Source organism: Dunckerocampus dactyliophorus, chromosome 1 (genome assembly GCF_027744805.1).
Source record: "Dunckerocampus dactyliophorus isolate RoL2022-P2 chromosome 1, RoL_Ddac_1.1, whole genome shotgun sequence".
NCBI lineage: Eukaryota > Metazoa > Chordata > Actinopteri > Syngnathiformes > Syngnathidae > Dunckerocampus > Dunckerocampus dactyliophorus.
Genome location: NC_072819.1, coordinates 3,894,564 through 3,919,722, shown reverse-complemented (window position 1 = coordinate 3,919,722; position 25,159 = coordinate 3,894,564). Strand labels below are relative to the sequence as shown.

At 39.8% G+C, this 25,159-nt stretch overlaps 4 protein-coding genes across 5 annotated transcripts; all 4 read left to right on the top strand.

Annotated features, from left to right (window-relative positions):
• The first annotated feature begins 336 nt into the window (after positions 1-336).
• On the top strand, positions 337-3,347 carry LOC129175051 (gastrula zinc finger protein XlCGF57.1-like). Its single transcript, XM_054766531.1, has 3 exons — positions 337-578; positions 674-765; positions 962-3,347. Exon 3 carries the CDS (start codon positions 1,000-1,002, stop codon positions 2,887-2,889), a length of 1,890 nt encoding a protein of 629 aa, XP_054622506.1. The 5' UTR covers positions 337-578; positions 674-765; positions 962-999; the 3' UTR covers positions 2,890-3,347.
• A 2,502-nt stretch (positions 3,348-5,849) lies between these two features.
• On the top strand, positions 5,850-9,137 carry LOC129176632 (gastrula zinc finger protein XlCGF57.1-like). 2 transcript variants are annotated; one of them, XM_054766873.1, is made up of 3 exons: positions 5,850-6,206; positions 6,322-6,446; positions 7,581-9,137. In XM_054766873.1, exon 3 carries the CDS (start codon positions 7,619-7,621, stop codon positions 9,065-9,067), a length of 1,449 nt encoding a protein of 482 aa, XP_054622848.1. In that variant the 5' UTR covers positions 5,850-6,206; positions 6,322-6,446; positions 7,581-7,618; the 3' UTR covers positions 9,068-9,137. The 2 variants fall into 2 exon arrangements, with proteins under 2 accessions (XP_054622848.1, XP_054622857.1); XM_054766882.1 differs by lacking the exon at positions 5,850-6,206 and having other exon boundaries at positions 6,229-6,446.
• A 1,136-nt stretch (positions 9,138-10,273) lies between these two features.
• On the top strand, positions 10,274-15,466 carry LOC129175204 (gastrula zinc finger protein XlCGF26.1-like). The gene is made up of 2 exons (XM_054766545.1): positions 10,274-10,729; positions 13,048-15,466. Exon 2 carries the CDS (start codon positions 13,099-13,101, stop codon positions 14,896-14,898), a length of 1,800 nt encoding a protein of 599 aa, XP_054622520.1. The 5' UTR covers positions 10,274-10,729; positions 13,048-13,098; the 3' UTR covers positions 14,899-15,466.
• A 264-nt stretch (positions 15,467-15,730) lies between these two features.
• On the top strand, positions 15,731-24,948 carry LOC129194194 (zinc finger protein 665-like). Its single transcript, XM_054799229.1, has 5 exons — positions 15,731-16,207; positions 16,652-16,720; positions 17,893-18,977; positions 21,322-21,496; positions 23,019-24,948. Exons 1-5 carry the CDS (start codon positions 16,012-16,014, stop codon positions 24,629-24,631), a joined length of 3,138 nt encoding a protein of 1,045 aa, XP_054655204.1. The 5' UTR covers positions 15,731-16,011; the 3' UTR covers positions 24,632-24,948.
• The last annotated feature ends 211 nt before the right edge of the window (positions 24,949-25,159 follow it).

The following is a 25,159-nucleotide window of genomic DNA, read 5'->3' as shown; positions in this document are numbered from 1 at the left end:
TTTTTTATCTTGAGAGTTTAAATTTATATTTGGTTGTGGTTGTGAAATGTTTTGTTGATGGTGTGTCCTTCCACTATAAGTAGTTGGAAATTTACATATAATACAATCAGGACCTTTTTGTGTTGCAATCTGTTCCGTTTTGAGCATAAATAAAGTCCTGTGAACAATAAGCATTTAATGTGTTTGTATTTTTACATTACACATTTAGTTTACACGTATTTCTTTGGTAAGAAAGCAATTTAAGCACCAAAAATAATCAGAGGAGTCGAAAGAGCTGGCTTTTTTTTCGGAAGCCGAAGGAGACGTGGCATGGCGCATGCGTACACCAGCCGTCACCTTCTAATATTACGGGTAGCCTTCGGAGGAAAACACAATGGATGCTTGTAAAAAATATTTAATGTGAACGACGCTGAGATTAAGTGACAGTGAGAGACAGTTTTATTCGTGTTAGTCAGTCATTCTTCAGTCCGGATTAATTAATCTCAGTGAACTTCGAAGATTCTCAGGCTAGTTTAGCTTGCTAGCTGCTAACAAAGAAACCCGCAAGTTAGCAACACATCGCTAAGCAGAGATCAAGTGTGAGTGTAAAATGTTGTGAAAATGTGTAAAGTACAAATGCTGAGAGTGTTGGTGAATCGGCCACTAACTGCGGCTGTTGAATAAATATTTGTAGTTTGAGGAGGTCTCTCGAACAAAAGAGGAAAACGAGCGATAACGTACTGGACGCTGTTTTCAAGAAGCCCCGAGTTGTGTTACTCAGAGCAGGTTAGTTTCATTCTTACTCTCTCGTGTGGATAAGCTTTCTATTTGTTCATTAGCACGACTCATTAAAAGTTTTTCTCCGTGAAGTTCCATTTTCTTCAAGTCTACACTTAGTCTACATTAAAAATAAAGACATTGGCCTCACTCTTCCAAAGCTGGACTTTACTAAAGCATGTCTTTGTCTTCTTGTGTCCTGCAGTCATCTTCCCCTTCGAGCAGCAGGACTGGAACTCTAGGATGGAGCAGAAGGAGCCACAGCCCCTACACATGAAAGAGGAAGAGGAGGAGCCACAGCCCCCCCACATTAAAGAGGAAGAAGAGGAGCCACAGCCCCCCCTAATTAAAGAGGAAGAAGAGGAGTCACAGCCCTCCCACATTAACGAGGAAGAGGAGTCACAGCTCCTCAACCTTAAAGAGGAAAAAGAGGAGCCACAGCGTCTCCACTTTAAAGAGGAAGAGGAGGATCACAGCATCAGTCAGGAGGGAGAGCATCTTGAAGGTCTGGAGGAGTTTCCAGTGATTGGTGTCACAGTGAAGAGTGAAGATGATGAAGGTGAAAGTGAGGAGAAGAGAGAGGTGGAGCCTCCAAGCAGCAGCTCAACTCAACACATGACAACAGAAGCTGATGGAGACCACTGTGGAGGATCACAAGCACACAACCTCTTAGCTCCACTATCAGATAGTGACGACACAACGTCACACTCTCCTGACACTGATGATGAAGACTCTGAAGCTGATATGACATGTCACACTGACAACACACGCTGGAAATGCTCTCAATGTGACAAAACTTTTGTTAAGAAGAGAAATCTGAAAATGCACATGAGACATCACGCAAGCGAGAAACCTTTCACCTGCTCGGTTTGTGGTAAAAGATTCACCCAGCAATCATATTTGAAAGTGCACAGAAGAAGACACACCGGAGAGAAAGCTTTTCCTTGCACGGTGTGTGGTAAAAGATTCAACCAAAAAGCTGATTTAAATAGGCACACAAAAGTACACAGTGGAGAGAAGCCTTTTTCCTGCTCAGTTTGTGGGAAAGACTTCATTGATAAGTCACATTTGAAAATACACACAAAAATACACACTGGAGAGAAACCTTTTCCTTGCATGATCTGCGGTAAAAGTTTCTCTCAAAAGGGTAGATTAAAAATACACACAATACTGCACACTGAAGAGAAACCTTTTCTTTGCTCAGTTTGCGGTAAAAGTTTCATTTATAAGTCACATTTGGAACTACACACAAAAATACACACTGGAGAGAAACCTTTTGCTTGTACAGTGTGTGGGACAACATTCTTGAGAAAAAGTTACTTAATCAGACACACAACAATACACACTGGAGAGAAACCTTTCACTTGCACGGTGTGTGGTAAAAGATTCTATCACAAAGCTGATTTAAAAAGACACACAAGAATACACACTGAAGAAAACCCTTTTTCCTGCTCAGTTTGCGGTAAAGGCTTCATTGATAAGTCACATTTGAAAATACACACAAGAATACATACTGGTGAGAAACCCTTTTCTTGCACAGTGTGTGGTAAAAGATTCTCTCAAAAAGGAAAATTAAAAATACACACAATCCTGCACACCCAAGAGAAACCTTTTCTTTGCTCAATTTGTGGTAAAGGGTTTCTTTATAAATCACATTTGGAACTACACACAAGAATACACACTGGAGAGAAACCTTTTCCTTGTACAGTGTGTGGTACAACATTCTCGAGAAAAAGTTATTTAGTCAGACACACAAGAATACACCTTGGAGAGAAACCTTTTTCCTGCTCAGTTTGCGATAAGGTTTTCGTGAAAAAGTCACATTTGGTTGTACACACAAGAATACACACTGGAGAGAAACCTTGTCCTTGCTTGGTGTGTGGTAAAAGATTCTCCAAAAAAAGTGATTTAGACAGACACACAAGAATACACACAGGAGAGAAACCGTTTCCTTGTACAGTGTGTGGTACAACATTCTCGAGAAAAAGTTATTTAATCAGACACACAAGAACACACACCGGAGAGAAACCCTTTTCTTGCTTGGTGTGTGGTAAAGGCTTCTCCAAAAAAAGTCATTTAGAAAGACACACAAGAGTGCACACTGAAGAGAAACCCATTCCCTGCTCATTGTGAGGTGTGGAGTTAATTGATAAGTCACAAGAATAGACACTGGAGAAAAGCATTTTTTCTTGCACGATATGTGGCAGACCATTCTCTCAATAACAGGATTTCGAAAGTCTACTTTCTGTGGCGAGACCTTTTTAATCCTCAGTTTGTGGTAAAGGATTCAGTTGAGAAGTCACATTTGAAAGACCACAAAGGAATCCATGCTGGGGAATATCTTGAGAGCTTTATTTAAACACATCCAGCTGCATTGTAAGAACATATAAGGGAACTACGAGTACGCAAGACAGCATGACGCTTAAAAAAAAATTAAAAATTGTGCAAAAGATCAACTTCTAACGTTGCTACCTGACATGATGTTGAAATGTTTGTCATGTTTGTTTCATCTGTCACATGTGTGAACACATTTTTCTTCTTTTCGACTTGAGTATTGCACATCTGACCTTGAATAAAAGAAACATACACGACGGGGTTGTCAGGAATGGCGTCAGACGGTTCCGGAACACAAGATGCAGAGACACAGTCCGGCTAACAAAAAATATTTATTTTAACAATATCATATACTTTAACAAAGAATATAAACAATGCAAGAGTCATCAAAATCAAAAATCACTACTAGAAAAAGGCTAGAGGAAGAAAAACAGGCACGAGGCAAAAGAACAGAAGACACTGCCAGATAAACCAAGCAGGAAACAATGAGGGACAATCTGGCAACGAGTGAGTCCTGCTGCCATTCTTAAGAAGGCCAGATGACATCACCTCAGCCAATTGCTGGGTTGTTGCCCTGGTTTGTATCCACACTAATCCTTTCTGAGTGCGTGGTGGAGCCACTCAGTGCACCATTTTTCTTGATGAAATTTAATTGCTAAATGAAGCCTCTCTTGCGACATTTATTGTTTTGTGATTATGACTTTGATATACTAAGTATTAGGTGTTATGCTGATAAGTGTGAGGTTGTGATGCTCAATGAGGATTATTTTTTTATATCGTTTCATCATCATTTCGTTGCATCTTCTCGCTGAAGGTTGGAGGTTATGGTTCGCCAGTAGCACCACTTTTTCGCTGCTAATTTGCAGTTCTAATAGAAATTGTTGGGCCATGTGGTGATGTTATCAATCCATTTGCGTCTCGGTCTACCTCTTTTCCTCTTTCCCTCTATTTTTACTTCCAGGAGTTGAGTTTGAAATAGGCTGTGTCTGATCGTGTGACCAAAGAACATGTTTTCCAAAATATCCTCCAAAAGCTTTCTTTGTTGATTTGCCATTGTTAGTACTTCTTTGTTGGCTTTTCTGTCTTTCCGGGATACTTTTACTGTTTTACGTACACACCACATCTCAAAAGCTTCCAATCTTTTTGCAGTTGATTCAGTTATTGTCTAAGTTTCAGATCCGTATAATAAGGTAGATGTTATATAGCATTTAAGTATTTTCCTTGATGTTAGCACTGAGTACATATTACTGAAAGCCCTTTTGGCTAGCTATTCCACATTTCATCTCACTGATCCATCCATTGATATGGTTTGTCCTAAATATGTAATTTCCCCAACTTGTTCAATATTTTCACCATCTATGTTTGTGTGAATTGCGGGCATTGTGATGTTCTTCCTTTTAACATGCATGATCTTGCTCTTTTTCGCATTCATTTTCATTGTGTATATTTTTCCCGTATTGTTGATGGTATCCACTATGTTTCGCAAGTTATTTTCATTGTCAGCAAGCAGTACCGTATCATCTGCGTATCTCAAGTTGTTAACATCTTTTCCACGTATGGAAACACCTCTCAGATTTCCACTGCTTTTACAAATTAAACAGGGGTGGGGATAGAATACTGTACATCCCTGTCTCACACCTCTTTTAATACGTAGTATGTCAGAAATGCTTGCTTGCTAGCTTGTAAATCAACCTTCAGTTTGAAGGAGGACTGCAACAATATGTTTTAACAAGGTACAAAAGCCCTGCAGTACAGGCGCCCGGACGAAAAGGCATGGTCACATGAGTGAAATACGTGTGAATCAAAAATCGGTGGAGGAATCCGGATTTGTGTGCTCTTGTAACCCGCCCTGCTTCACACCGCCCACTCCGGGGCTCGAACACGCGCCCTTTGCAATGGGAGACGAAAGCGCTGACCACACGGCCAAAAGCCCAGACTGTCGACTGCGTTTTCAGCGCAGCTCTCAAGGCAGAGGGAGTGAGGTTTACCAACGTACACTTGCACAGCTTCACAGGCTGGCATCCATTACACTCTCGCATCGTAAGTCTCCTTAAAGAAGGTGCCTGATCCTCTTAGGTTTCACCAGTGATTTTGAAAAAGTAAGTCAAATATGTTTTTGTGTAAATGATATGGTTCCCCCTTCATATCATATAGACCAGGGGTCAGCAATGAGGTACCTGCAAGCCTGCTTTTTGTTGAGGTTTTCAGTTAATAATGTGAGAACACTACAAAGAAATGCATTCTTAAATGTTGTTAATGTTACAACAAGCATATTCAGTTTGTTTGGCTTGAAATAAGCTACGAAAATAAATGTTACAAATATGAGTAGCTCTTGTCCATTTTCATTTTGTAAAGTAGCTCTCACAAGAAAAAACGTTGGTGACCCCTGATATAGCCAAAAGTACATTTAAAAATGTACACTTAATCTCTGTGATCGGTATCGGTACAGATTTCACTCATGGATGACCAGTATCGGCAGCACAAAACCCTTGATAGGAGCATCCCTATTTTATCAAAGTGCACGAACAGCGTATAACCTTATTTTATACTCAGCTCAGAGCAAGTGAATATACGCCATTGTCCGCCTCGCCCCGCCCACCTCTCTTGCTCACCATCATGGTGGACTTTCTCCTCCACAGCGTACTGCACTTTGTTCCATTCTTTGTTCCAGTCTAGTTTAGGGTCCCCACAAATTTACAAAAGGCCCTACAAAGACCTTTCATGGACAAAAAGCAACTGTCTCATACGATCTGAATCTTGAAAAAATGAAATTTTACTTGAATTTGATGCCGCATGCGTTGCTTCTGTTTAATAAAAGCCGTTCGAAATGGAACGTCACTGATGACGTTGCAGCGCATGCGCACACTAATCGCCACCTTCGGAAATACATCCGGGTAGCCTTGGAGAAAAACAAAATTGATAATTATTGCAACTATTTAATGTGAACGACGCAAAGATTAAGTGACAGCGAGAGACAGTTTTATTCATTCATTTATTCTTCAGTCAGGACAAACTCATCTTAGTGAACTTCCGAATGTTCTCGTGCTAGCTTAGCTTGCTAGCTGCTAACAATGAGACCAGGAAGTTAGCAACACATCGCTAAGCAGAACTCAAGTGTGAGTGTGAAGTGTTGTGATTGTGTGAAAATGTGTAAAGCACAAATACTGAGAGCGTTGGTCAATCGGCCACCAACTGCGGCTGTTGTATTAATATTTGTATTAATATTTCTAGTGTGAAAAAGAATGATAGCAGAGTACGAGGAGGAACTTTCTCGAAAAGAGGAGAACGCAACGAGCGACAACGTCAACTCCTGGACGCAGTTTTCAAGAAGCCTCTAGTTGTGTTACACAGAGCAGGTTAGTTTCATTCTTGCTCTCACGTGTTTCTAAGCTTTATATTTGTTCATGAGCACTACTCATAAAAAGCTTTTCTCCGTGATGGTCCATTTTCTTTATGTGCTCCACATACCATACTATCGATATCAAGGGGTCGTGTCAATGTACAGAAGACGTGATGTTTACAGTGTAAACCAAGAGTGTCCGGCCTGCGGCACATTCAAATATATAATATAGCAAGAATACTACAAAAAATGTTATATACTGTTTGAAAATAGCCCTGTGAGAAATACATAGTAAAGTAATTCATAAAAAGTTCATATAATTAAAAAAAAATCATGGAGACTGACACATTTCATCCATGAACTTTGGTTAGCACCCTCATTTAAACCATGAATACTTTTACATTCGCCCGTATGTGCGTGACAGTCAGGAGTGTAAATCAAATAAACCGAAAAATAATTGAATTCATCGGACGAGATGACCAGCGGTGAAGATACCGGGTTTGCTCTCTCACTTGCAGCCCTGCTGCGTGATACGTGGAAGTCCTGCTAGAGCTCCATCAGATAGTTTCCATCAGAACTTTCCTTAAAGACGACATCTCATCCTCTGTACGTTTCGCCAGTGATATATGTTCTCTTGAAAAAGTAAGTACACCTGTTTTTGACTAAATTCAGGTGATTTTATGGTTCTGCCAGGATGTTTGGGCCTTCTGGCAGTCAGGGAACCTTGGAATTGTTCTCCTTGTATCGACAGATTTCACTCATCAATGATCAAATTACTTTTTTTGTTTGTTGAATTAATTTCGTTTAAAACCTCTTGATATTTCAATTACAATGTTAAGTACTCTTGAAAAATTAAATTGTATTGCTTTTGATGCCATATACTCGCATTGTTATCACACATAATTACATTAATGAAAAAAATGGTCTCGATAATGTTGACAATAATATCGTTTATCTACAATAATTTGTAGGGCACTTATTGTCCTGCAAAACAGACCTAATTATGCACAAGCGCAAATATGTTGCATTACTTATCCAAAACAGAGTGGAATATATTCCATTCCTAACAGTCTACATTAAAAAGAATTGGCCTCACTGTTCCCAAGCCGGACTTTACTAAAGCATGTATTTGTCTTCTTGTGTCCTGCAGTCATCTTCCCCCTCGAGGAGCAGGATTGGAACTCTAGGATGGAGCAGGTGGGCCCACAACCTCCCCACATTAAAGAGGAAGAAGAGGAGTCACAGCCCTCCCGCATTAAAGAGGAAAAGGAGGAGCCACAGCATCTCCACTTTAAAGAGGAAGAGGAGGATCACAGCATCAGTCAGGAGGGAGATCATCTTGAAGGACTGGAGGAGTTCAAAGTGATTGGTGTCACTGTGAAGAGTGAAGATGATGAAGGTCAAAGTGAGGAGGATAGCGAGGTGGAGCCTCCAAGCAGCAGCTCAACTCAACACATGACAACAGAAGCTGATGGAGACCACTGTGGAGGATCACAAGCACACAACCTCTTAGCTCCACTATCAGATAGTGACGACACAACGTCACACTCTCCTGACACTAATGATGAAGACTCTGAAGCTGATATGACATGTCACACTGACAACACACACTTTAAATGCTCTCACTGTGACAAAACTTTTGTTAACAAGGGAAATCGGAAACTGCACATGAGACATCACGCAGGCGAGAAACCTTTCACCTGCTCGGTTTGTGGTAAAAGATTCTCCCAGCAGTCGTATTTGAAAGTGCACAGAAGAAGACACACCGAAGAGAAAGCTTTTCCTTGCACGGTGTGTGGTAAAAGATTCAACCAAAAAGCTGATTTAAATAGGCACACAAAAGTACACAGTGGAGAGAAGCCTTTTTCCTGCTCAGTTTGTGGGAAAGGCTTCATTGATAAGTCACATTTGAAAATACACACAAGGATACACACTGGAGAGAAGCCTTTTCCTTGCACGGTGTGCGGTAAAAGATTCTCTCAAAAAGGTAAATTAAAAACACACACAGTACTGCACACTGAAGAGAAACCTTTTCTTTGCTCAGTTTGTGGTCAAGGGTTTCTTTACAAGTCACATTTGGAACTACACACAAGAATACACACTGGAGAGAAACCTTTTCCATGTACAGTGTGTGGTACAACATTCTCCAGAAAGAGTTATTTAGTCAGACACACAAGAATACACCTTGGAGAGAAAACTTTTCTTTGCTCAGTTTGTGGTAAAGGGTTTCTTTATAAGTCACATTTGGAAGTACACACAAGAATACACACTGGCGAGAAACCTTTTACGTGTACAGTGTGTGGCACAACATTCTCGAGAAAGAGTTATTTAGTCAGACACACAAGAATACACCTTGGGGAGAAACCTTTTTCCTGCTCAGTTTGTGGTAAAGTATTCCTAAAGAAGTCACATTTGGTTGTACACACAAGAATACACACAGGAGAGAAACCTTGTCCTTGCTTGGTGTGTGGTAAAAGATTCTCCAAAAAAAGTGACTTAGACAGACACACAAGAATACACACTGGAGAGAAACCGTTTCCTTGTACAGTGTGTGGTACAACATTCTCGATAAAAAGTCATTTAGACAGACATGCAAGAGTACACAGTGGGGAGAAGCCCATTCCTTGCTCAGTTTGAGGTGTGGGGTTAATTGATAAGTGGAGAGAAACCTTTTCCTTGCACGATATGCGGCAAACAATTCTGTAAATAAATCATTTTAAAAGTCTACATTCTGTATGAATGAGTGATTATGACTTTATAAAGTATTGGGTGTTATGCTGATAAGTGAGGTTGTGATGCTCAACGAGCATTATTTTTTTGTATAATTTAACAAGAAAAATTTATAAAACAAAAATGGAAAAATCTGTAATTTTACAAGAATAAAGTCAAAACATTAAGAGGAAAAAGTTGTAATCTAATGAGAAGAAGTCGTAACTAAGAAAAAAATAACATTTTAGTAGCATAACATTGAAATATATATTTTAAAATACATTATTTTTTAAAAGCTGTAATATGAGAAACAAGTAAAACAACAAATGAAGTTGTAATTTTTGGAAAATTAGGTTGGGGAAAACAATATGTTTGAACAGGTATATCCAAAGTGTGCCAGGGGGCCCCATTGGTGGCCTGTGGCTGTTTTGTATTGGCCCGTAGCACATTCTAAAAATATAATCAACAACAAAAATAAAAAAAAGTCATAATTTTACAAGAATAAACTCATAACATTATGAGGAAAAATAATGTCAGTTTAGTATCATAAAGTTGAAACATTAAATAAAAAAGATGGGTTTTTTTCCAAGTTGTAAAATTATAGAAAGCAACTAAATGAATAAAGTTGTATTTTTTGTAAAATTAGATTGTGTAAAAAGTTATAATGTTACAAGAACAAAGTCAAAACATGATGGGAATAATTATGAGAAGAAAATCGAAATAGTTGGAAAATGTAAAAACCCTCACACTACGTTTGGGCCTGCCGGGTCTGACCGCCATCCTCCCCCACCATCGGAGCCCACTCACCATCAGGTGGTGAGCGGTTGACAAGCTTTGCCCCTCGCTTCACTCGAGTGTCCAAATCATGTGGCCGCTGACGACACGACCACAAAGTCGATCATCGAACTGCGGCTCAGGATCCTGGTGCCAAGTGCTCATGTCGACACCCTTATTGACAAAGCCTTTTGCTCAGGGCCCCCACAAGGTAGAAACGAGGCCCTGCAAGGAACCTTCATGGACAAAAAGCAACTGTCTCATACAATCTGAATCTTTAAAAAACAACTTATTTCAACCTGGATTTTTTTTTTTAATTTGATACTTACGTCACTGATGGCATAGCACAGCGCATGCGCACAATGGTTGCCACATGGGAAAAAATGTCGGGTAGCCTTCGGAGGAAAACACAATGGATACTTGTTAAAGTATTCAATGTGAACGACGCAGAGATTATGTGACACCGAGATACAGTTTTATTGATTCATTTTGTTTATTAATTCTTCAGTCAGGATAAACTTAACTTAGTTAACTACCGAGGCTTCTTTGGCTAGCTTAGCTTAGTAGTTGCTAACAATGAGACCAGGAAGTTAGCAACACATCGCTAAGCAGAGCTCAAGTGTGAGTGTAAAGTGTTGTGATTGTGTGAAAGTACAAATGCTGAGAGCGTTGGTGAATCGGCCACTAACTGCGGCTGTTGAAGAAATGGTTGTAGTGTGAGAAAGAACGATAGCAGAGTACGAGGAGGAACTTTCTCGAACAAAAGAGGAGAACGAGCGACAACGTCAAGAATCCTAGAGTTGTGTTACACAGCAGGTTAGTTTCATTCCTACTCTCACGTGTTTGTAAGCGGTCTATTTGTTCATTAACACTATTCATAAAAAGCTTTTCTCAGTGAAGGTCCATTTGCTTCATGTGTTCCACATATATACTGAGTGTAAAAACAGCGTAGTGATGCGTAGTGTCGTCATCATTCGTGATTGGTCACATGTTGAAACATGGTAATGAATCCGGAAGCGGCTGGGCGCTCTAAGGTTGGCTAAATGTTGGCTATGTTGGCGAAAGATGAATAGAAGCCGAGCTTGGGTGAGAAAGTTGAAATAAGGGACGCTGATTGGTCCATAGCACCCGAATATTAAACATTTTGACGGACTATGAGCACTCAGGTGACGCCGCTAGTACTACTGATCAGCCTATTGACAGTACCTCAACATTGCCTGTATATTGCAGTTTATCTGCAAACTTTTCACATTTGGAATTTGATTTGTTTAGATAAATTAAGAACATAAATGAATATATCCGTTAATTATGACAGTATCATACCATACCACCATCAACTGGGTTTAATACTACAATTTAAGAAAAAGAAGATATAAAATGGAAAGGAATACATTAATTTATCTTTAATTGCGGACACACTGAATTTTCCAGGGACCCACTCAATTCAACACCTGTGGGTGCCGGGGACTCACTACATTGAAAACCTGTCAACATCACAGTTTATTCTCCTAAAATTACAGCTGTTTTTTTTTCATTCCTGCTGTTGTTGTTTTTTTTAATTTTCCAACTGTCTCAACTGTCTTCTTGTAGTTTCTCTTTTAACTCTTTTAATGATGACTTTAATCCCATAATATTTAGACTTTATTCTTGTACCTTTCTCCAACCTAATTTTCCCAAACTTTATTTGTTGTTTCTCATAATATTACGACTTTTACATATTTTTCAAACATATTTCTTTCTTTATGCTACTAAAACGATGTTACGTTTCCTTGTAATAATACAAAGTAATTCTCATTAAAGTTATGACTTTTTCTTATTAGATTACAACTTTTTTCTCTTTCTTTAATATTTTGGCTGTATTATTGTCTTTTTTAAGTTTTCTTGTCAAATTATATTTTTAAAATGTGCCGCGGGCGGATTAAAAAAAATCTGTCGTGGCTCGCAAATGGCACCAGCGCCGCACTTTGGACACGCCTGGCCTAGGGCCTAAACCGGTGGTATCAAACTCATTCGCACAGGGGGCCAAAACTCAAAGCTGACTTTGGGTCGCGGGCCGAACAGGACAGTCTCTCCTCCTCATTCCTGTACAGACAGCCCAATGTCATAGCGACAGTTTTAAAGTGGTGTCGTTTCTAATCGTGTACAGTTAAACTATTCTTACTTTTAGTCTGAATCTGGCACCCTTAGCAACAGTGGTTGTGCAGTTAGTGCTACATGTAGCACTGTGGCCCCGTCTAGGTCTTCATTGCCGTAGGAATAGTTGAAACAGGAAGAATGACTTAATTGTGCGGATCGTCGTAAGCACTTTGTTTGCTGAGGTGGGCGATGTGCTGTTATCATGCTACTTTCCAAACACTTCTGCGTGCCAGATGAAACGGGCTTGAGTTTGACACATACGGCCTAACCGATGACTCGAAACAACAACTACTTCAGTTACTTCAGTTTCCGTCTTGTTTGGTTCGGCCCTTTTAGCAGGGCAGGAACCACCCACCCGGGTTGTTTAATTCTTCCAACTGTGAAATAACTGAGTCAAAAAGTCAGTTGAGCCGTTTATTCTATTCGGAGTGAACACAAGCAATTGCCAGTCAAGACCCAGTCATGGTGCGGTGTCCAAGCGGTCTCTTAAGTCAAACTAAGCTCTCTAGAGTCAAACTGAGCTCCTCTTCCTCATAAGACTTCTGTGGAGGTGGCTCCATTGATCAGTAAGCTTCCCGTTAACTCTTTGTTGGTGTATGGGTCTGATCTGGTTCCGACCAGTCTGGGCCAGGTGGCTGAGCGTCCAAGCCAAGAGACAGGAAGGTGACTCATATTGAAACTGTGTGTGTGTGTGTGTGTGTGTGTGTGTGAGAGAGAGAGAGAGAGAGAGATAATTGAAAAGAAGAAGGTGTAGTTGTTCCAAGTGAAAGGTCTTGTGATTGAGTGTTATCGCTCTGTTATGCACAAGCACAAATATGTTGCATTACTTATCTAAAACAGAGTGGAAAATATTCCATGCCTAACAGTTTACAGTAAAAGTAAAGAAGTTGACCTCACTGTTCCAGCACTTCTGGGAGACATCGTATGCTGGTGCTCTCACATAACAAAACAAAGCTGGACTTTTCTAAAGCATGTCTTTGTCGATTTGTGTCCTGCAGACGTCAGTGTCGAACATCTTCCCCCTCGAGCAGCAGGATTGGAACTCCAGGATGGAGCAGGAGGAGCCACAGCCCCCGCACATGAAAGAAGAGGAGGAGGCACAGCCCCTCGACATGGAAGACAAAGAGGAGGAGCCACAATGCCTCAGCGTGAAAGAGGAAGAAGAAGAGCCCCCTCACATTAAAGAGGAAACGGAGGAGCCACAGCTCCTCCACATTAAAGAAGAAAAGGAGGAGCCACAGCCTCTCAGCATTAAGGAAGAATGGGAGGATCACAGCATCAGTCCGGAGACAGGGCATCTTGAAGGACTGGAGGAGTTCAAAGTGATTTGTGTCCCTGTGAAGAGTGAAGATGATGAAGGTCAAAGTGAGGAGGATAGCGAGGTGGAGCCTCCAAGCAGCAGCTCAACTCAACACATGACAACAGAAGCTGATGGAGACCACTGTGGAGGATCACAAGCACACAACCTCTTAGCTCCACTATCAGATAGTGACGACACAACGTCACACTCTCCTGACACTGATGATGAAGACTCTGAAGCTGATATGACATGTCACACTGACAACACACGCTGGAAATGCTCTCAATGTGACAAAACTTTTGTTAAAAAGGGAAATCTAAAAATGCACATGAGACAGCACCAAGACGAGAAACCTTTCACCTGCTCGGTCTGTGGTAAAAGATTCTCCCAGCAGTCGTATTTGAAAGTGCACACAAGAAGACACACCGGAGAGAAAGCATTTCCTTGCACGGTGTGTGGTAAAAGATTCAACCAAAAAGCTGATTTAAATAGGCACACAAAAGTACACACTGGAGAGAAGCCTTTTTCCTGCTCAGTTTGTGGGAAAGACTTCATTGATAAGTCACGTTTGAAAATACACACAAGGATACACACCGGAGAGAAACCTTTTTCCTGCTCAGTTTGTGGTAAAGACTTCATAGATAAGTCGCATTTGAAAATACACGCAACGATACACACTGGAGAGAAACCTTTTCCTTGCACGGTGTGCGGTAGAACATTCTCCCAGCAGTCATATTTGAAAGTGCACACAAGAAGACACACTCAAGAAAAAGCTTTTCCTTGCACGGTGTGTGGTAAAAGATTCAATCAAAACGTTGATTTAAATAGGCACACAAAAATACACACTGGAGAGAAGCCTTTCACTTGCACGGTGTGTGGGAAAAGATTCTATCATAAAGCTGATTTAAAAAGACACGCACGAATACACACTGAAGAAAACCCTTTTTCCTGCTCACTTTGCGGTAAAGGCTTCATTGATAAGTCACATTTGAAAATACACACAAAAATACACACTGGAGAGAACCTTTTTCCCTGTGCGGTGTGTGGTACAACTTTCTCAACAAAAAGTTATTTAGTCAGACATACGAGAATGCACCTTGGAGAGAAACCTTTTTCCTGCTCAGTGTGCGGTAAAGGATTTGTGAAGAAGTCACATTTTGTTGTACACACGAGAATACACACTGGAGAGAAACCTTGTCCTTGCTTGGTCTGCGGTAAAAGATTCTCCAAAAAAAGTGATTTAGACAGACATGCAAAAATACACACTGGGGAGAAACCTTTTCCTTGTACAGTGTGTGGTAAAAGATTCTCCAGAAAAAGTTATTTCGTCAGACACACAAGAATACACCTTGGAGAGAAACCTTTTTCATGCTCAGTTTGTGGTAAAGTATTTGTGAACAAGTCACATTTAGATGTACACACAAGAATACACACTGGAGAGAAACCCTTTCCCTGCTTGGTGTGTGGTAAAAGATTCTCCAAAAAAAGTCATTTAGACCGACACACAAAAGTACACGCTGGGGAGAAACCCTTTCCATGCCCAGTTTGAGGTGTGGAGTTAATTGATAAGTCACAGTTGAAAGAGCAAACAAGCGTAGACACTGGAGAGAAACCTTATTCTTGCTCAGTTTGCGGTAAAGGATTCAGTTGAGAAGTCACATTTGAAAGTACCACAAAGGAATCCGCCTTGTGTTCCAATTGCTGTGTTGTTGCCCTGGTTTTTGTCCACACTAATCCTTTGTGAGTGAGTGGTGGAGCCACACAGTGCACCGCCCCTGTCTGACACTGTTCAGATGCCCTATGAAGACAGAGCTCTCACTCCTCACGTGCTTGTGGGATCAGAAGGACTTTGAAAATCTTTATTTTCCCTTTTAGTACAACTGGTTTAGCTTTGGTTTTGTGTGTCTCCGTGTATTTGTTCTGTCTTACTGTGCATGAATTGTTTTGAATGTTAATTTGTTTTGTGTCATGCCAGAAAACACACGTCCAACATGCGGTGACGGTTTATGCGGCTTTTGTCTGATTTTGTTGAATGACTTAATCAACCATTATGTCCTGATGTTTTCATGTTTCATGTTCAACATTTTAGCAGTTGTGATCAAATAAAGTTGATATAGTTATACTGGCAGTCTCTCTGGCTTTGGTGTCTAGACCAGATCCCTTTTTTGTCTTTGCAGGTAGATTTTTGCTTGTTTTTTGCTCATAACTTTGGTTGTTTTACTCCATATAGCATTATTTTTCCTCAGATGTTTTTTTTCATGGAAAATTGGAAAAGATCCGTTGTTTTTGTCTACTTTTGTTTAAACGAAATGTACAAAAGCCGTTCAAGAAGGTAAGCAACTGAAGACGCGGCATTACGCATGCGCACACCAGCAGCCATCTTGGAAATGTATTCCGTGTAACCTGGGAGAAAAACACAATTGATAATTTAGACGAACATTTAATGTGAACGACGCAGATATTAAGTGACAATGCGAGGTAGTTTTATTCTTTGATTCATTTTATTCATTCGTTCTTTAGTCAGGATAAACTAATATCGGTGAACTTTGAAGCTTATCAGGCTAGCTTCGCTTGCTAGCTGCTAACAAAGAAACGCGGAAGTTATCAACACATCGCTAAGCAGAGATCAAGTGTGAGTGTAAAGTGTTGTGATTGAGTGAAAATGTGTAAAGTACAAACGCTGAGAGCGTTGGTGAATCGGCGACTCTCTGTGGCTGTTGAAGAAATATTTGTAGTGTTGGAAAGAACGATAGCAGAGTACGAGGAGGAACTTTCTCGAACAAAAGAGGAGAACGAGCGACAACGTCAACTCCTGGACACTGTTTTTAAGAAGCCTCAAGTTGTGTTACACAAAGCAGGTTAGTTTCATTCTTACTCTCACGTGTTTGTAATCGTTCTATTTGTTCAATAACACTACTCATAAAAAGCTTTTCTCCGTGAAGGTCAATTTTCTTGGTGTACTCCATATAGCCATAATGTGCAGAAGACGTGTTGGTTCCAATATAAGCCATTGTATAATTTGCACAGTGGTGTACAGGCAGGGCCAGCAAGGTGTCTCTTGGCTGCACAGCTTCCAGTATCTTAGGCATATATCAGATGTGTTTTGTCCAATCAGAAGTGTTGCCATGCCAATCTAATTTGCCGAGGGCCTTCAGAGTCAGGTGTGCTGGTGGAAGTCACTTTAACCTCTATGAACAATGGGGCTGTTTCTTGAACCAGTCAGGTTTCAGATTCACCTAAGGAGGCCAGCTAACTAGCCACAATAACGTCAGCCTTTTCCTGTCCTTTGATTGGTTGATCAGAGCAAAACTATTCAGCAATCCAAGCTGGGCCCACCACGGCTGACGGAGGAGGAGAAATTGACATCTCTGGTGAGTAGGTGTATTTTACTTAAAAGTTGTATGTTTTTGTTATGTTATTAGATAAATATTGATTCGGAGGTTTGGAGTTGTCTGAACACGTTATCACAGGGCTGTCGGTGACGTCATCCTTCTCGTATTGCCTGTCTACCTGTCAACGACAAGCTGGCGTTGCTGTTTTGACTCGTGGATAGCCCCTTAGTGTCCGCCGTGGATTTGGTTAATTTCTTTTGCCAAGAAAGTGAGACGACAAAGAAGAGGAAGTTTTTGTACGTCTTCGCAAATGAGGATTACGCACGCCTCAACCTGGGATTTTGGACAAGCTGACCCGAGTCAGGAATTATTAAATTAAATAAATTATTCAATTTTGCGGCTTCACTCGATCATGTAAAAAAAAAAAAAAAGATTTATTAATAAATCATGCTTTTAGTAAAAAAAAAAAAAAAAAGCATATTTAAGCAAATGTTATGTATATATTTTGCCTCATTTAATAATTTCCAAGCATAAAAATGGCTAAATGAAATAAAATACAAATATAGAAGGCATTCAGAAGACTCATTTGAAGATGTGATGATGTGTAGTGTTGTACACTGGTTACTAGGTGTCTTTAATGTCCAAATAATAATAACATAACAATAGTAACAAAAATAATCATAATAATAACACAGGCTACTGTTGCGGCTGTAACCCATGTCAAGCTAAAATAATGTTAAAAAGTGTATTTGTAGAAGGTTGTGAACAGGTTTTCTATGCTCTAACTACCAAAATATTTCATTTATAAATAAGGAATCTTACTTTGCAGAAATTCATTTATTTGGATCAGGTCTCAAACCAATGAACCGTGATAAACGAGGGATTACTGTGTGTATAGATTTTTTTTTCTGTCTGTATTTTAACTACAGTATTTGATCTTGACAGCGACTGCTGAGAAAAATCCTGGCCCTTGGACAAATGTAATTGGACCCCTTCTATAAAGTGTGTTTTATCCGATTATGCCATTAATCAAATACAATAATTTGACTACTCAAGACTACTCAATTACTAAAGCAATCTATAGCTGGTAGTCCTCGTTTGCAGTCTCCAGCAAAAATAAATTGGCCTCACTGTTTCAATACTTGTGGAGAGCACTGTATGGTGGCACCCTCACATGATGAAGCATGTTTTTGTCTTCTTGTGTCCTGCAGACATCAGTGAAGAACATCTTCCCCCTGAGCAGCAGGAGTGGAGCTCCAGGTTCGAACATGAGGAGTCACAGCCCTCCCATATTAAAGAGGAAGAGGAGGAGCACAGCATCAGTCAGGGGGGAGAGCATCTTGAAGGACTGGAGGAGTTCCCAGTGATTGGTGTCACTGTGAAGAGTGAAGATGATGAAGGTGAAAGTGAGGAGAAGAGAGAGGTGGAGCCTCCAAGCAGCAGCTCAACTCAACACATGACAACAGAAGCTGATGGAGACCACTGTGGAGGATCACAAGCACACAACCTCTTAGCTCCACTATCAGATAGTGACGACACAAGGTCACACTCTCCTGACACTGATGATGAAGACTCTGAAGCTGATATGACATGTCACACTGACAACACACGCTGGAAATGCTCTCAATGTGACAAAACGTTTGCTCACAAGAGAAATTTGAGAAAACACATAAAACAGCACACAGGAGAGAGACCTTTTTCCTGCTCGGTGTGTGGTAGAGGGTTCATTCAAAAGTCAGATTTGGAAGTACACGCAAGAATACACACTGGAGAGAAACCTTTTCCTTGCACAGAGTGTTGTAGAAGATTCTTTAGTAACAGTCATTTAATCAGACACAGAAGAATACACACTGGAATGAAACCATATTCCTACTCAGTTTGTGGGAAAAGATTCCTTGAGAAGTCACATTTGAAACAACACACAAAAATACATAATGGAGAGAAACATTTTCCTTGCTCTGTGTGTGGCAAACAATTCTCTAAAAACAGGGATTTAAAAAGACACACAAAAGTACACACTGGAGAGAAAACCTTTTCCTGCTCAGTTTGTGGTAGAGAATTCATTTGGAAGTCAAATTTGAAACAACACATAAAAATACACAATGGAGAGAAAGCTTTTTCTTGCTCGGTGTGTGGTAAAGGTTTCTTTCACAGAGGTGATTTCAATAGGCACATGACAATACACACTGGAGAAAAACCTTTTCTTTGCGCCGTGTGTGGCAAAACGTTCTCCAACAAGAGTTATTTGAACAGACACACAAGAGTACACATTGGAGAGAAACCCTTTCCATGCCCAGTTTGAGGCCTGGGGTTAATTGATGGCACAGTTGAAAGAGCAAAAAAAAAAACACACTGGAGAGAAACCTTTTCCTTGCACGGTATTGCGGCATAGGATTCTCTAAATGAAGTGATTGGCTGGGTTGGTGCCCTGGTTTGTGTCCCCAATAATCCTTTCTGAGTCGGTGGTGGAGCCACGCAGTGTCTGTCTGACTTGGGCGGTGCGTTCAGGTGCCCTATGAAGACAGAGCACTAACTCCAGACATTTGTTGTGTCTTGCTTTGCATGACTTGTCAAGTGTGTCACGCCAGAAAACAGAAGTCCAACATGTCATGACGGTGCTTGATGATTTATTTTGCTTTTGTGTGATTTTGTTGAATGACTTAATAAACCATTATGTCCTAATATTAAATGTATTTTTTTTGTATTTTCGATAGCATTTTAACAGCTGTGAGCAAGTAAAATTGATATAGTTATACTGCCAATCTCACTGTCTTTGTTTGGTGTCCAGAACTGATGCAGCTTTACTGTAAGTTTGTTATCCCCCCCCCATTGGCGTTGTCTGTGTTTTTCCTAACGGAGTTTAATTGCTAAATGAAGCTGCTGTTGCCACATTTATTACTTTGTTATTAGGACTTTGATAACAATCAGGTGTTACGCTGATAAGTGTGAGGCTATGATGCCAAATGAGCATTACAGTATATGCAATATAATGTAACAAGAAAACTAGAAACACATCAGCAAAAATGTAAAAATCTGCAGTAATTTTACTAGAATAATGTCAAAATATTAAGAAAAAGTCGTAACTACGAGAATAATGTAACATGAGGAAAAAATAATGTAATTTTAGTAGCATAAAATGTCAATATATATATTATTTTTGCTATTTTTAGGTATTTTTAATTTTGTAAAAAGGATTAAACAAATATTTATATTATATTTAAAGACAAAGCTTTGTTTTATTGTCAGTTATTAGTATCAACATTTTAGCTTCTCCTTACATTTTGCCTTTTTACTCTATTTTACCCATTTTTGCTGGGTTTTTTGGTTTAATTTTATTCCTACAATATGCTTTGGACCAATAAAAAAAAACTGCGCTTTGTAATTTTTGGAAAATTAGTTTGGGGAAAAGTTACATTACAACGGAGGTGTCCAAAGTGCGGCCCGAGGGCCATTGGCCGTTTTTTACCAGCGCACAGCACATTCTAAAATATAATCAACAACACAAATGAAAAAAAATCAGCAATAATTTTACATGAAGTCAAAATATCAAGAGAAAAAACTTTTAATCTACCAAGAAGAAATGTTGCACAATTTTAAAATTTTACAAAAATAATATAGATAGATAGATAGATAGATAGATAGATAGATAGATAGATAGATAGATAGATAGATAGATAGATAGATAGATAGATAGATAGAATGTTTGTATTGTAATTTCATATTTTCAGGAAAAATAATGTAATTTTAGTAGCATAGAGTTGAAATATTAATGAAAAATATGTTATTATTTGAAAACTCATAACATTATGCGAAACCAACACAAAATAAACTTGTAATTTTTGCAAAATTAGGTTGGGGAAAGGTTTTCTACGGTAGTAAAGTTATAATATTACGCAAACAAAGTTTACAAAGATTATTTAAGAAGAAAGTTGAGATGTTTGGAAAATTTAAAAAAAAAAGTTTGGACACCTGATTTCAAGTTAACATATTCCTAACACTCAAAATATGTTTTATTTTTTGACGTATAGATTATTTTCCTTGTATTATTATTATTATTTTTAATCAGTGGAAGTGGCTTAACTTCAGATGTTTATTGGAAATGCAGCCTGTTTTGCTCATGAAGGGTAACAGATTGTGTCATCTCCGTGGACCATCTCAGGGTTATAAGAGTGTCATCGTAGCCTCTTGCTTGGGGTCCCCACAAAGTTTTGTAGCTTTGTGCAAATAACTTTCATGGACAAAACGCAACTGTCTCATACAATCTGAATTTTCTTAAAAAAAAAAAAAAACTGGTTAGTTTTACTTGTCAATCGATATACAAAAGCCGTTCCAAATGTCATGTCACTGATGACGTCTCAAGCGCATGCGCACACCAGCCGCCACCTTCGGAAATATATTCCGGGTAGCCTTGGAGAAAAACACAAAGGATGATTATTCTAACTATTTAATGTGAACTATGTTTAGATTAAGTAACAGTGAGAGACGGTTTTATTCATTCATTCATTTTATTCATTTATTAGAAACTTATCTTAGTGAACTTCTAAGCTTCCTAGTCTAGCTTAGCTTGCTAGCTGCTAACAAAGACACCCGGAAGTCATCAACACGTCTCTAAGCAGCTCGAGTGTGTAGTGTTGTGATTTTGTGACAATGTGTCGAGTACAAATGCTGAGAGCGCTGAAGAAATATTTGTTGTGGTGGAAAGAACGATAGCGGAGCACGAGGAGGAACTTTCTCGAGCGAAAGAGGAGAACGAGCGACAACGTCAACTACTGGACTCTGTTTTCAAGAAGCCTCAAGTTGTGTTACACAGAACAGGTTAGTTTCATTCTTACTCTCACGTGTTTAGAAGCCTTATATTTGTTCATTAATAATACTCATAAAAAGCGTTTCTCCGTCAAGGTCTATTTTCTTTATGAACTCCGCATATCCATCCTATCGATATCAAGGGGTCGTGTCAGTGTACCGAACACGCGTTGGTTACAATATAAGCCGGTACTGAGGAACTGTGTTCACGTCACACTCCTCAGCCTTCCTGGCAAGGTCTATTCAGGGGCTCTGGAGAGGAGGATCCGTCGGATAGTTGAATCTCGGATTCGGGAGGAGCAGTGTGGTTTTCATCCTGGTCGTGGAACTGTGGACCAACTCTATGCTCTCGACGGGGTCCTCGAGGGTCCATGGGAATTTGCCCAACCGGTCTACACGTGTTTTGTGGACTTCTAGAAGGCATTCGACCGTGTTCTTCAAAGAATCCTGTGGGGAGTACTCTGGGTGTATGGGGTACCGGACCTCCTAATTCAGGCTGTTCGCTCTGTGGGCTCTCCCTTTGAGATAAGGTGAGAAGCACCGTCAGTACCTTTTTTTCTTGTAATATGTCTTTATTCTCATAGGATTTGGACGTTGTCGTTGCAGTATCATAACTTGTACCCAACCAAAATTTTCCAAAATTGTAACGATATTCATTGTTTTGTTTTGTTTCTCATGATATTACAACTTTAAAAAATATGATGTATTTTAGTCTTTAATATTTTAACTGCTATTTTTTAATCGTAATACTATGACTTTATTTTCCGAATGTTTTGTCCCCATTCTTCTAAATCTGCTGCTGATTTTTCCCATTTTTGCTGTTGTTGTTTTTTCTTTTCTTTTCTTTCCAAATATTTCATTTTTCTTTTTGTAAATTTTCTTCTCGTAATATTACAACTTCATTCCCATATTATCACTTTTCCCCCAACCAAGTTTCCCAAAAATGACAACTTTGAGGCGGGGTACACCCTGGACTGGTCGTCAGCCAATCACAGGGCACATACTGTATGGACGCTGTCATAATATCACGACTTAAAAAGAGAACGTTTATTCTCGTAAAATTGCGACTTTTTTCTCGTTAGAATATGACATTTTTCTCTATTTAGACTTCCTTCTTGTAAATTTTAAAATATATTAATATAAAAATATTCTATTTATAAATAAGCAATCCTACTAGGCGGACATGTACATATCAGGGTCGGCTCTGGAACCAATTAACTACGATAAACGAGTTGTTTCTGTATATTTATGATTTGTTTCTGTTTTTTAAACGATACTATTTGGTTCTTACAGTCTGATGAGAATAATTCTGGCCCTTGGACAAATGTTGAAGACCCCTGCTATTAAGTGCATTTTATCTTAGGAGTCAAATAAAATAATGGATAGACTACTCGATTACTAAAATAATATATTTCTTTAGCCGTAGTTTTCAGGCTACGGCAAAAACTATTCAATTGGTGCCCTCACATGACGAAACAAATCTAGACTTCATCACATGATGAAGCATGTCTTTTTTTCTTCTTGTGTCCTGCAGACATCAGTGAAGAGCATCTTTTCTCTCAGATGCAGGAGTGCAACTCCAGGATGGAACACGAGGAGCCACCGCCCTCCCACATTAAAGAGGAGGCGGAGGAGCCGCAGCCCCCCTACATTAAAGAGGAAAAAGAGGAGCCACAGCCCCCCCACGTGAAAAAGGAGGAGGAGGATCACAGCATCAATCAGGAGGGAGAGCATCTTGGAGGACTGGAGGAGTTCCCAGTGATTGGTGTCGCTGTGAAGAGTGAAGATGATGAAGGTGAAAGTGAGGAGAAGAGAGAGGTGGAGCCTCCAAGCAGCAGCTCAACTCAACACATGACAACAGAAGCTGATGGAGACCACTGTGGAGGATCACAAGCACACAACCTCTTAGCTCCACTATCAGATAGTGACGACACAACGTCACACTCTCCTGACACTGATGATGAAGACTCTGAAGCTGATATGACATGTCACACTGACAACACACGCTGGAAATGCTCTCAATGTGACAAAACTTTTTGTACCAAGGGAAATCTGAAAAGACACATCACAAGTCACACAGGAGAGAAACCTTTCGCCTGCTCAGTGTGTGGTAAAAGATTCTCCCAGCAGTCCAGTTGGACAGTACATGCAAGAATACACACAGGAGAAAAACCTTTTCCTTGCACCGTTTGTGGTAAAAGATTCTTCCAAAACGGTGACTTAAAAAAACACACAAGAATACACATTGGAGAGAAACCCTTTCCCTGCACGGTGTGCGGTAAAAGATTCAATCAAAAAAGTGATTTGAACAAACACACAAGGATACACACTGGAGAAAAACCTTTCGCCTGTGCAGTTTGTGGCAAAAGGTTCTCTCAGCGCTCAATTTTGAAAACACACGCAAGAATGCACACTGGAGAGAAACCTTTTTCTTGCATGGTGTGTGATAAAAGATTCTCTCAAAATGCAGATTTGAATAGACACTCAAGAATACACACTGGAGAGAAACCTTTCCCTTGCGTGGTGTGCGGTCAAAGATTCTCTCAAAAAGGTGGTTTAAAAACCCACATAAGAAAGCACACTGGAGAGAAACCGTTTTCCTGCTCAATTTGTGGTAAAGGGTGCATTAGTAAATCTTGTCTGAAAGAACACACAAAAATACACACTGGAGAGAAACCTTTTCCTTGCCCGGTGTGTGGTAAAAGATTCTCTAAAAAAAGTGGTTTAACCACACACAAGAGAATACACACTGGGGAGAAACCTTTTCCTTGCTCGGGGTGTGGCAAAAGATTCTACAGCCAAAATGATTTAGGAAGACACACAAAACTACACACTGGAGAGAAACCCTTTTCCTGCTCAGTTTGCGGCAAAGGCTTCATTGAGAAGTCACATTTGAAGAAACACACAAGAACGCACACTGGGGAGAAACCTTTTCCCTGCACGGTTTGCGGCAAAAGATTCTATCAAAAAGGTGATTTAAATCGACACACAAGAGTTCACACTGGAGAGAAACCTTTTTGCTGTGCAGTTTGTGGGAAAAGTTTCTCTCAGAAGAGGACAGGCCACACAAGAAAACACGCTAGCAGAAACAACTTTTCATGTTCAGCGTGCGGCCAGCGAGTTACAAACAGCACAAACTTGACATAAGAAACCACAACACGGTTTGCAGTATGCAAGACAATTGCAGCAATTCTTCACCCGCCTGATCTGTCTTTAAACAGAGAGCAGTATTGTTGGACTTTGTAATGACTTCACCCGCCCACCAGGGGGCATTGATATTCTATTCATAGACAGCTGTTGAAAGAATAGTGTGATTTAAAAGACATTAATCTAAGTACACAAGTAAATACGTATGAATGCATCAAATTAAGTTGGTTGGCTTCACAAAGTGCCATGGTTGACGATGGTTACACTATGTTATTCATATCTTAATGGACAATGTGGGTGCTCTCTATGTGCAAATTACATTCATAGTGGCGGTAACTTCCATTTCTTATTTTTAAAAATAAATAATTGAAAAACATTTGTGGTCTTTTCTAAATGTGGTGTAATAATCGTATTAGTTAGCAAAGAACTACATAGTCACCCAGCAATGACGTCATACAGGGGCAACACTGGCGGGAAAAGACTTCTGGGTAAAGCAGGGGGTGTCCAAAGTTCGGCCCGGGGGTCATT